The following is a 12,500-nucleotide window of genomic DNA, read 5'->3' as shown; positions in this document are numbered from 1 at the left end:
CTTGGAAATCCGTTCAGGCATTCATGAGATAGCAGCCATTATGTTTTCTTCAAATGTTAACAAACATGGCTGCCATGTTTGAAAGATGTGGTTGGTATGGGGGTTAAATAATTTCGCGATTGCGATCATGCTTACTATATTTGGTACTTTTTCCGGTTTTCTTGTGTCTAGGAGGTTGACAGTACTTCATTAGACCCCCTGGTGTGGTTGTTATGAGCAATTATGTATTCCCTTTGCATTTTGGGTTTTTTCCTGGAGGCTGCCACCTTGTGGGTCAAAAGTGCCGATCCAAAAACACAGATAGAGTGACATCATAGAAAAACCCCTCCCCTTTTACCATTCACCCAACACTGTGGGGTGTGGCTAACTTCAGCTGGGTCACCACCCACCATGACAACCAGGCATACTTAACCCTTTCCAAGCCACGGGGAGCCCCTTAATATTAAAACCGTACTATATCGGACTTCCTAGGGCGGGAGGGGCAGCCAATCGTCTTTTCCCATACTTTCCCGTATTTACCGAAATAAATGATTTTCATCCAAAAATCGGCGATCGTCTAACCTTCCCTAGTCACCACTCGTGCATTGATAGCTCATGGCTGGTCTGACATGAGCAGAAGTGACTCTCATGGCGTTTCCTTCTTCAGCCTTCCTTCCTCCCACCCACTTGTTGTTTGGACGTTAGCACTAGCAGAGCTGGAGTGCTAGGTGCTAGGCTATCCAAAGTGGACACATCGACTGTTCAGTCACTCCTGGACTATATGCATGGATCGTGCGAAACACACGGGGAGATCGATGCTCGGCCAAAACCACCACTCTATCCCAACGGAGATCGAGAAAATCACGGTGAGCTAATGACCTGGGGAAAAAAAAAAAAAAAAAACAACGGCGCTGTCCAAGAAGGAGGGGCGGCGGGCTCATGTTTATAAACATAATATTATGTCTCAGATCACAATACAATAATAGAAATTTCACGGCTAATCTACCAACCACCATTCTATTTCGGACGGCAAAGTGTTAATGAACTGGTGGGTGTGGCCACATAAAAACACTCTTTCTGTACACTTTTTTGGAAAAAAATCTTCCTCCTAGTATAATCATAATACCTGATAATCATGTTTTAGGGGGGGGGGAATCATGGCAGTTCATCTTGGGTAAAGTAAACGTATCAATACTGCGATGTAGAAATACTACTGTTAGGCTGCACTCACACCAAAGTACGGTCACCAGCGGATAATCTCTTTTTGTGCGCGGGCCGACTAAAAATGCAGAGAGCGCATTCTGTCCCAAAGCCTGGCAGTCGGGGTCCACCCTATGTTCCCCAGGTTCTATGTTCCCCAGGTTCTATGTTCCCCAGGTCCTATGTTCCCCAGGTTCTATGTTCCCCAGGTTCTATGTTCCCCAGGTTCTATGTTCCCCAGGTTCTATGTTCCCCACTTCCCCCTAAAAAAGGTTCTATGTTCCCCAGATTCTATGTTCCCCACTCCCCCCTAAAAAAGGTTCTATGTTCCCCAGATTCTATGTTCCCCACTCCCCCCTAAAAAAGGTTCTATGTTCCCCAGATTCTATGTTCCCCACTTCCCCCTAAAAAAGGTTCTATGTTCCCCAGGTTCTATGTTCCCCACTCCCCCCTAAAAAAAGGTTCTATGGGTTCTATGTTCCCCACTCCCCCCCAAAACGGTTCTATGTTCCCCACCCACACTCCCGACAAAAAGGTTCTATGGCCTCTCTCATGGGGCAACATGTGGGCAATCCTAATTTAGGGAGCTCAGTTGCCCAGGTGCCCAGGTGTCTGTCTCCACCCCTAAGTGCCCAGTCGTCCAAATGCCCACATGTCCCTATTGCCCAGATGTCCAGGTGCCCACTCGTCCAGATGCCCAGTCATAACAAATGTATGGTGCCCAGATGTCCCTAGTGCCCCCTGTCCCACTAGTATTCGTAATTTCTCCCCATTATTGGGTGTTTTGAATTATTATTAAAATTAGAAATGAATGTTTCCAGCATTTTTGGATGAGTGGGGAACATAGAACCTTTTTAAGTTGAGCGGGGAACATAGAACCTTTTGTGTGGATGTAGGGAACATAGAACCTGGGGAACATGGAACCTTTTTTGGGGTAAGCGGGGAACATAGAACCTTTTTTTGGGGGGGTAAATGGGGAACACAGAACCTAGGGAGCATAGGTACGGTCCCCCGCCTTTTTTATGTTGAATTTGCTAAAACATAATTTTTGGAGAAATAAAAACATTTAAAAACATGCTGAGTCACTATACTGCCACTGAGCAGCAGCTCCATTTGACTGAAACCAAGTTTGAAAGTTGAATTGAACACAGAATAACAATATGAAGCAACTGAATTAAAATGGTAGTGGATGGAGTGTCCCACCGAGTGTCCCACCAAGACACAGCAACCAATGGCTGTGAAGCGGGGCGGGACAACGGGCGGGACTTGACAAAGGGTCAATTCCGGAACCCCCCACATTCCGCCTTCGCCTCACCCGATTGGACAGAGGGGGAAAACCGGAGAATGCATCTGCTTCAGCATAAACGCAAAGTCTGCAACTATGTATTCCCTTTGCATTCTCTTTCCAAGAGGCTGCCACCTTGTGGGTCAAAAGTGCCGGTCCAAAAACACAGATGCAATTACATCATAGAATCAACCCCTCCCCTTTTACCATTCACCAAACGCTGTGGGTGTGGCTAACTTCAGCTGTGTCACCACCCACCTTGACAACCAGGCATACTTAATGAACTGGTGGGTGTGGCCACATAAAAAAATAAATTCTAACTCTTTCTGTACACTTTAAAAAAAATCTTCCTCCTAGACAGTATAATCATAATAGTTGATAATCATGTTTTAGAGGGGGAAAATCATGGAACTCCATCGTTAAGGGAGGTAGTCAAGGAACTCAGCTATAATGAAACATCCAACAAGTCTTCCTACCTTGCGCAGCATGCTGGCTCTGCTCCCCCTAGTGGCGGTGGCGGGGAGGCGCCGCGGCCGCCGCGTCTCCCGGGCGGCAGAGAGCGACTCCCAGCGACGGCCGGAGGAGAAGCGGAACGGAACGCAGAGCATGCAGCAGGGGGCGCCTCGGTGCGGGGCATCAGGGAGCAGCGCGGTGGGACGGCACCGTAGAGGAGGGTCGGGTTTAAACGCTCCACAACACCGTCACCTAGAGGATGGTAGGGTCTATGTCCTCCCCAACACCGTCACCTAGAGGATGGTAGGGTCTATGTCCTTCCCAACACCAGGATGGTAGGGTCTATGTCCTTCCCACTACCAGGATGGTAGGGTCTATGTCCTTCCGAACACCAAGATGGTAGGGTCAGTCAGTCAGCTGGTCAGTCAGCCAGTCAGTCAGTCAGTCAGCCAGCTCGTCAGTACAATTTAGGCATTTAGCAGACGCGCTTATTCCAGAGCGACTTAAGCCCCTGTCATAGTCGGCACCGCGGTGATGAGCTATCCACCGCGGTGTAGTCTTTTTAAGTCATACAACTACAACATTACGTCATTACTCGCTGTGAAGAGCTTTTCACCGCGAACCCTGACACATCTCTCTGTTTTTACTATCAGACAGATCGGCCCGCCATCACCCCGTTCACTGATTGGTCGATCTAGACCAGCCAGTCACAGTGATAGGACTTCACCGTGACTGACTACGATGGCCTCCACTTGTTTTCTCACTTTAGGTGGATAGCTGATCACCTAAGATGTGCGGTGGTATAGGCTCTTCACAGCTGACTCTGATTAGGGCTTGACAATAATCAATGTAATACCAGTCAGTATCAGTCAATATCAGTCAGTCAATCAGTAATCCAGCCAGCCAGTCAGTCAGTCAGTCAGTCAGTCAGTCAGTCAGTCGGTTGTCAGTCAGTCAGTCAGTCAGTCAGTCAGTCAGTCAGTCAGTCAGTCAGTCAGTCAGTCAGTCAGTCAGTCAGTCAGTCAGTCAGTCAGTCAGTCGGTTGTCAGTCAGTCAGTCAGTCAGTCAGTCAGTCAGTCAGTCAGTCAGTCAGTCAGTCAGTCAGTTGGTTGTCAGTCTGTCAGTCAGTGGTAACTCCCAGCCCCTCTCCTCCTGGGCTGTTCCCCTATCCGCCTCCCACTGTGTGTCCAGCTCACCCAGAGAGCAGCAGATCTCTATATGCTCTGCGCACACAGACATCCAGATGTGACGCGATGTGCAGATCTATTAATATCCATACGTATTCATCTAGAGAGAGAGAGAGAGAGAGAGAGAGAGAGAGCAGCTAGAGCTACAGCATCACCAGCTCACTCACTCTACTAATTATCATAAAGTCGTGTTAATAATTCATGTTTCATCCTCTCTGCACGCATAGCAGCATCTCTGGAAGCAACGCGTCATGGCATCAACATAGCAGATCTACATACATGACTGCAGACACATAGCAGATCTACATACATCAGGGGTCTTCAACGTTTTCAGGCCAGGGACCCCCAAAACTGATAGGGAGATGGAGCAGGGACCCCCTACCTCGTAGGGTGGGGGTGGGGCTACAACATATTGTATATTTATGCACAAATGCACAATAATCATGTATAATTACAAGCTATTTCAACGAGACAGAATCATGTTTTTATATAAAGACAAATTACTTTTTTTTAAACAAAAATAAATAAAAAAAGTCCAACAATTTCGGGGACCCACCTCAGTATCCCTGCGGACCCCCTAGGGGTCGCGGACCCCCTGTTGAAGACCCCTGACATACATGACAGTAGACTCCAGACAGACAGACAGACAGACAGACAGACAGACAGACAGACAGCCAGGTGGGTGTGTCCGTCTCTCTCTCTCTCTCTCTCTCTCTCTCTCTCTCAGTAATAATCCAGTATATTTGTACAGTGATCGTAGCTCCTGCGGCTGCTGCTTCGTGTTCAGAAGTGACGGTGGTGGTCCTCCGCCTGCAGCTTCATCAGGTGGGTGGGTGGTCCACGGACCCCTGCTCCTCCCCTCCTCCCCTCCTCTCCTCCCCGCCGGTACAGCCTAACAGCAGCAGTCCTACTCTAAAATAAAACTCAGTTATAGTCCTCCGACGCTGTTTCTTCTTCTGCTCCTGTGTGTGTGCAGACAGAGGATGGGTGGATGATATGTGTGTTTAGATTCCCTTCATGGATCCACAGTATTAATGCAGTCCTGTCTCCTCTGCTTCACCTGCCATCATCCATGATATGAAGTCTTCCTCTGTGGTAGAGAAACAACCAGGCTTACAGCGACGCAGCAGCGCAGAGACGACACCATCTGTGATGATGCTGATGATGCTGTCTGCTGATGTTCTGTCTGTTGCTGCTGTTGCTGTCTTTCTGCTGCTGATGCTTCTCTGTCTGTTGCTGCTGTTCTGTTGCTGTCTGTCTGCTACTGATGCTTCTCTGTCTGTTGCTGCTGCTGCTGCTCTGACGATCTGTGCTTCTGTTGCTGCTGTTCTGTTCTGTGTTCTGTGTTCTGTGTTCTGTGTTCTGTGTTCTGTGTCTGCTGTAGGCTGGAGAGGCTGTAGGCTGCTGGCTGCTGCTGCCGGCTTCCAGAGCTAAGCAGGGGCGTCAATTGGGTATGGCAGGGGTATGCAGCTGCCATACCCTGGGTCCAGGGGGACCCAGGGTATGGCAGTTCTAACTATGAATCCATGAATGTCTCTTTGTCTATCTGTGCTGGTTATTATGTTGTTAAATTACAGTAAAATAACTACAAATGCAAAATGTAACAAAATGGTCACTTTAACAAGGTATTATAATTATATTATAGGTATATATAATTATATATTATATGTACATCTTCTTAAAATAAATGTATCATGCCTGTTGCTAAGGTATGGCAACATGACTGACACCAGTCATGTTGCCATACCTTAGCTTTTTCTGAACTGACGCCACTGGGGCTAAGCACACACACTGTGAGGAGAGGAGAGGAGAGGAGAGGAGAGGGGGGTCTCAGCTCCCCCTTCCCCTCCCCCACTGTGTGCAACAGCTGCCCCACCTTTACCATGCTGTCTGCCTGCCTGCCTGCCTGCCTGCCTGCCTGTCTGCCTGCCTGCCTGTCTGCCTGCCTACCTGTCTGTCTGTCTGTCTGTCTGCCTGCCTGCCTGTCTGTCTGTCTGTCTGTCTGTCTGTCTGTCTGTCTGTCTGTCTGTCTGTCTGTCTGTCTGTCTGTCTGCCTGCCTGTCTGCCTGCCTGCCAGCCTGTCTCTCTGTCTGCCTGCCTGCCTGTGCGTGCGTGTGCGTGTGTTGTGTGTGTGTTCTCAACCTCAATGACTTCACTATAATCTATAAAAAACAAGTAATTATACATGATTGATTGATTGATTGATTGATTGATTGATTACTATAGATTGTGCAGAAAGAGAGTACACTGCAGTTCAATACAAGATCTCCTTGTGCCAACAGGTTAGGGTTGGGCATTGGTCCCAAAGCTCATTGTTCCAACGTCCCATTGGTCAGAACCTGGTGATGTTAACCTGGTGATGTTAACCTGGGCACGTCCCATTGGTCAGAACCTGGTGATGTTAACCTGGGCACGTCCCATTGGTCAGAACCTGGTGATGTTAACCTGGTGATGTTAACCTGGGCAAAAATACGGAAAATACTGTTATTTTCTATTTTCTATAATTGTTATTTTCTATAATTTTTTAAGTTATGTTACGTACAAACATCCTTTGTTTGGAGAAGAGGAGGCCATTTTATGATGTTTATGAAGTTACAGTTTAATATTCTACAAAGACAGAGAAACAATTACTAGTAAGACGCCTCAGGGCAACAAGCAACCTCGCCCTAAAGGGTGAGGTCGCTCAGGTCGCGCCACAGTGATGTGGACATCAGGGATGTGGACATATTGGACATATGTTATATTTACTCATTCGATTCCTTGACCCAGAAAACATAGGATTGTCATGTTTAATTAAGTTTCTATGTTGTCTAGAAGCCAAGATAGCACAAATTATGTATTTTATGTCGGCCATTTTGAACGTCCAAAATGGCGGCTTTACAGGTCTCTGTCCAAATGCCAACAAAGATTTTTGGATTCCCCATGCTCTGATAGTCCACTTGCCAGAATCTGAACCCTGGCATATTGAGTACAGTAAGGTTTTATGTTAGAAATGTTGAGTATGGGTCCCCAGCATGTAAAAACTACCGGATGCTAACTTGCATATGTTGAGCAATTTTCATAATTCAAAAACTGATTGGCCGATTTGAACAATATTAGAGTGGTTTTGGGGGTTATTGAGGATGCTGAATCCATTTTTGACATTTTCTAAATTCAAAATGGCCGTTTTAAACCGGAAATGGCCATATACCAACTGGAAAATCAACAAAAAAGTATCAAAATCACCCACTTTAAGTTGGTATAAGGCCATTTCCGGTTTAAAACGGCCATTTTGAATTTAGAAAAAGGATTCAGCATCCTCAATAACCCCCAAAACCACTCTAATATTGTTCAAATCGGCCAATCAGTTTTTGACATATTATCCATTATTATGGGGGATTATGCTAAATAAATGGAATTATGCAAATTATGAAAATTGCTCAACATATGCAAGTTAGCATCCGGCAGTTTCTACATGCTGGGGACCCATACTCAACATTTATAACATAAAACCTTACTGTACTCAATATGTCCGGGTTCACAATGGGGCTCTATGGGCTGGCAAGTAGACTATGAAGATTTCAAAAATGTATAGTTTTACTAATCTCCCAAAAAATCCAACAAAAATATGCATCAAAACATTTTTTTTTCTTTTTTTGCTATCTGATTGTATTAAATGATGTCAAACTCACCATCATTGGTGCTGTATGCTTGGAGTATCCTCTTTCTATCTGCAAAGTGTTTGTTTCAGAAAAATCCACAGTAGACATGTTATGAGTTACTTTCTATCCAAGAAATTTGGTTCCGGTGTTAAATTTTTCTAAGTCCTGGAGTTTGGAAGCGCTCGTGGAAAATCCCTCAACGGTCCTGTGACCACCTGGTTCTAAATGTCACATAATGCAGGAGGCAGCGGGACATGGCGTTATAGAAGACAAGCGCTTCCGAAGTTCAACACTTAGAAAATAAACCATGTCTGCTCGGATTTCTTGACAGAAAATAAATCATAACAATTATACGGTGGATTTTTCAGAAACAAACACTTTGCAGATAGCAAGAGTAAATTCCAAGCTTTCCATAGAGCCGCAATATTGGTGAGTTTGACGTCGTTTAATACAATCAGATAGAAAAATAACGTTTTGATGCATTGGCTGCCTATGGGAGGTATTGCAACCCTAGATTCATCCGATTATAAAAAATCTAGTGTTGCAATTTGCGGCTACTCCAAGCTTTCCATAGAGCCCCAATGTTGGTGAGTTTGACGTTGTTTAATACAATCAGACAGCAAAAAACTGTTTTGATGCATTGGCTGACTATGGGAGGTGATACACATGAGCACATGGGAAAGCAGCCTGCATTACAAACCATTGTAAACAATGGCGCGATGGTCCCAAAATATGACTTCTGTTCAACCAATTTATTTTGACCAAATTGACAAATGGGCAGATGACAACATCAACATCCCCAAAATGATTAAATAGAAGGGTACATCCACAGTATTCATTGCACAGTATCTGTGCAGACTAGTGCTTGCTCTGCCATCATATTAACTTACTGTATCGTAATTTTTTGCATATTAATCAGGAACAATCCAACAACAAATAGTTAATATGATGGTGGAGCAAGCACTGCACAGATAGCAAGTCTTTGTACACAGTAAGGTTGCAACCAAACTTACCTTGAATATCGTTACCATGGATTTAATCAATCTACTGTAGCCCTTCTATTTAATCCTTTTGGGGATGTTGATGTTGTCATCTGCCCATTTGTCAGTTTGGTCAAAATAAATTGATTGAATAGAAGTCATATTTTGGGACCATCGCTCCATTGTTCACAATGGTTTGTAATGCAGGCTGCTATCCCAGGAAGTCATGTGATCCAAGATGGCCGCGGTGTGAATAAGGTCTGTTGCAACCCTAGATTCAACATATTAACCCATTTAGGCCTAGTACTATTGACTGCTTTAACTATTGAAAAATAGTAGATATACAAGCTCACAGCGTGGCACCGAGTGCCACGCTGCGAACTTGTAGATCTGCTATTTTTTTTTTTAATCATGAAAATTAGAATTTTGACCCGATTCTATAAGTGTCTTTTGAATCCTTCTAAGACTTTTTGAAAAACCTACTATGTTTCTATGTCAGCAATATGGCCAGCCATCGTCAAAGAAAAGGTCCTTTTCACTTAAATGGAGCTCAGTTAGTCTGTTCTTGAGAGACTACTGTGTCAGTGTTTCTCAAACCTTTTCATGTGAAGGACCCCCAAAATTATATTTATTTGGCCACGGACCCCCCATCTCAAAATATTTAGTTCCAGGGACCACCCAGAGGCAAAATTTGAGTTACAAACGTTCGTTTCGAAAATACATACATTCAAAGATTTGCACACATTTTCACAACTTTTTCAAAAATAGCAGATCTACAAGCTCGCAGCGCGGCACTCGGTGCCGCACTGCGAGCTTGTATATCTGCTATATTTCACTGGTTAAAGCATTCAATAATTTTAGGCCTAAAACAAAAAATCTAGAGTTGTAATTTGCGGCTACCTTATCTTTATCAAATGGGCAGCGTTGTCCAGTCCTTCCGCGTTGGGCTGCAATTCTTGGACCAATAGTCTTCTTTATTCAGCTTGAACCGACACAGCAGCAGAACATGAAAACGTTGGTTTCACTAGACTGTGTTACACCTTCACCTGTCCCCCTATGCACACTCAGGCAGGTAGGAACCAATGTCTCAAAGCAAGGAGGCAGGGGTGTCACACCAGATCCTGGGCCCTGGGTTCAAGGATTCACTGCGGGCCCCCATGAATGTTCTTCATAGGGGGAGGAGGGGGTTTAACCCATTTAGACTGGGGGGTGTCAGTGTAACCAGACTGGGAACGCATTATTTACGTGTTATTTTCTGCTTTAACTGTTGAAAAATAGCAGATATACAAGCTTGCAGATCTGCTACTTTTTAAAAAAATTGTGAAAGTTTGAATAGTCTTTGAATATAAATGCACTGCGTGAGTTACCCATGCTAAATGTATTTATATTTTAGGGACCCCCAGGGATCCCCTCCAAAAAGCTAAACAACAACGATGACATTGTTGCCCCTATCCATGTGAAATTTTCCACACACAATCCTTGTCTGCCAATCCACGACCTCCACCCTTCCAGGGACCCCCGCAGCTCCAACAGGCTCTTCATCATCTCCCAAAAGTGAATGAATGGTGTGTTTATGGTTCCTAGTAGTCTGGGATCACTTCACTTTTCGGGTTTGTAACTGGTCTGGAGCGGAAACCACAAAACGTCATGTTGTAGTCCTCAAAGGACTACAATTTGCCGGAAAGATCAAACCGGATTCAGTTTTAACCCAAGATATTCCCCTGCGCTCAAGGACATACTTTTAGGGCCTACCTAATAAACACCTTGATGCGGAGTATAGTTTTGCTTTTGAAAATTTGTTTGGTAAATGCATCTTTTAGTCCAACTGTTAGCGACTGGCAAGACTAGGCTACTGGAGCATTTTAATAGGGATTGGGGAAACAAACGGGGGGAACCAAATCAAAGCGACGCCGCTTCTTCTAGTGGTTTCCGCGCTCAACTGCCTGTTGTGAACGAACACCAGGCTTTCTCTCAGAAAGCCTGGTGGGCGAGGTTAGGTTCCTAGAGACACAGATCACTAGCATCCTTTAAAATCGCCCTGAAAAAACATTTACAGGCAGCAGCCGTTCGCAACTGGCAATAACAAACCTAGCCCAGCCTCCCCTGACCCCTCTCTGTATTTACCTACTGTATGTTTTTATTTTACTTTTTCTTTAATTGTTTTTTAAAATGTTTTCCCTTTTTTCCTGACTATATCTACTGCATAGTGCTGTGTTCTATCCATCTGTCATTCAATGTTATATGAGATACTTCAATGGTTTCCTATGGAAATAAGCTTAGTCTTTTCTAGGATCTCCTTTTAGTAGACCTTGTACCAGTGAACTGTACCGTCATGAAACTGTACCTTTTCCTATGCAAACTGACAATAAAGTTTTCAATCAATCAATCAATCAATCAATCTCAATCAATCAATCAATCAATCAATCAATCAATCAATCAAAGACCCACTGTTAGAGCGTCAAAAGCATGAGTACCGGCCAGTGGAGTTTGGCTTCCTCAGCCCAGGCCAGATTCTGGCCCTCCTAGCCCAGCCGGTCCCGACGTCTCCCCAACGCTCAGGTTCCCCTGAATGTGGAGGGAGACGTCCATGTTGTGGTCTACTCTAAACGCCTCCTTTAAACAGCACTTTTCACCCTCAGGGCCACTACTGTACTGTATTGTAGTGTAACTGTACTGTAGTGTAGTGTATTGTAGTGTAACTGTACTGTAGTGTAGTGTATTGTAGTGTAACTGTACTGTACTGTACTGTACTGTACTGTACTGTACTGTAGTGTAACTGTAGCCACCAGTGTTGAACATTATGTATTATTCAACTGAACATCTATTAGCCTCTAATCCTCATTACCAGTCCACTAGGGACAGAGAGAGAGAGAGAGGGGGGGGGGGGGAAGGGGTTAATCTGCCCCTCAGGGCGGGGGGGGGGGGGGGGGGGGGGGGGGGGGGCAGGAGGACTGATAACAACAGCACTAATTAGACTCATTAATAAATGATTTATAGAACACAGAGAGAGAGAGAGAGAGAGAGAGAGAGAGAGAGAGAGAGAGAGCCTGGGTTTCCGAGGCTACTTGTTGCGCGAGCCGAGTGTGGAGCTCCACTGTAATGACGTCATTACAGAGCGCGAAGAGAGAAAACACGTGAGCTAAACAGATAAAACCAGTGAGAAGAGCAAAACACAAGAGTAAAGAAAAGAAGAGAAAAAAAAACTATATTGTAACGTGTGTTTGTTTTTGTTGTTGTCGCATTTCCTGAACACGTGATCAACTAGCGTCAACGTTGTGACATAACGCCATGACGCCGACGTCGTTACCGCGGTAACCAAAGCAGATATGTCGACGCAGGGCAGCTTTGGGCTGACGCTGTTAAAATCAGTCAGAACGCACAGATCAGATCCGTGTCACTTGCAAATGCAGTGTGAAAAAAGATCAGATTTGAGAACCAAATGATATTTGGCTGGATTTGACTGCAGTGTAAATCGGCCTTAAGAAACCCGCTTCCAAGGAGTGGCTTTGTCTGTCCCCTACATGTTTTTTTTGCGGATTCTCAAGGAGTGGCTTTGTGTGTCCCGTACATGCAGGAATTGAGGATTGGTCAAGCTTCACATGACAATTTGGCCCTCCAGACAAAATCATTCATTCATTCACAATTCAAAGAAATATAGAAAGTATAGATCTAAAACACATAGAATAATAATTCACCGCTTCACTTCGAACCGAGGTCTGGTTTTTATTACATGCATGGTTCATGTGTGTCCTCCCCTGTTACACCATGATAAGTC

General features: G+C 44.9%; 1 protein-coding gene across 1 annotated transcript in view; it reads right to left on the bottom strand.

Annotated features, from left to right (window-relative positions):
* Nucleotides 1-2,952, bottom strand: part of ptchd1 (patched domain containing 1) — a gene marked incomplete at both ends in the record, with an annotated part of 45,173 nt that extends 42,221 nt beyond the window's left edge. Inside the window, one exon of the mRNA XM_080752377.1 lies at nucleotides 2,941-2,952. Within this exon, the coding sequence (XP_080608503.1) occupies nucleotides 2,941-2,952 (12 nt within the window). The remainder of the gene's footprint in view (nucleotides 1-2,940) is intronic.
* Nucleotides 2,953-12,500: the final 9,548 nt, after the last annotated feature.

Source organism: Nannobrachium achirus, assembly GCF_963921795.1.
Source record: "Nannobrachium achirus genome assembly, chromosome: 21".
NCBI classification, from domain to species: domain Eukaryota; kingdom Metazoa; phylum Chordata; class Actinopteri; order Myctophiformes; family Myctophidae; genus Nannobrachium; species Nannobrachium achirus.
Note: the sequence above shows the minus strand (reverse complement) of the source record. Positions and strands in the feature narration are given on the sequence as shown.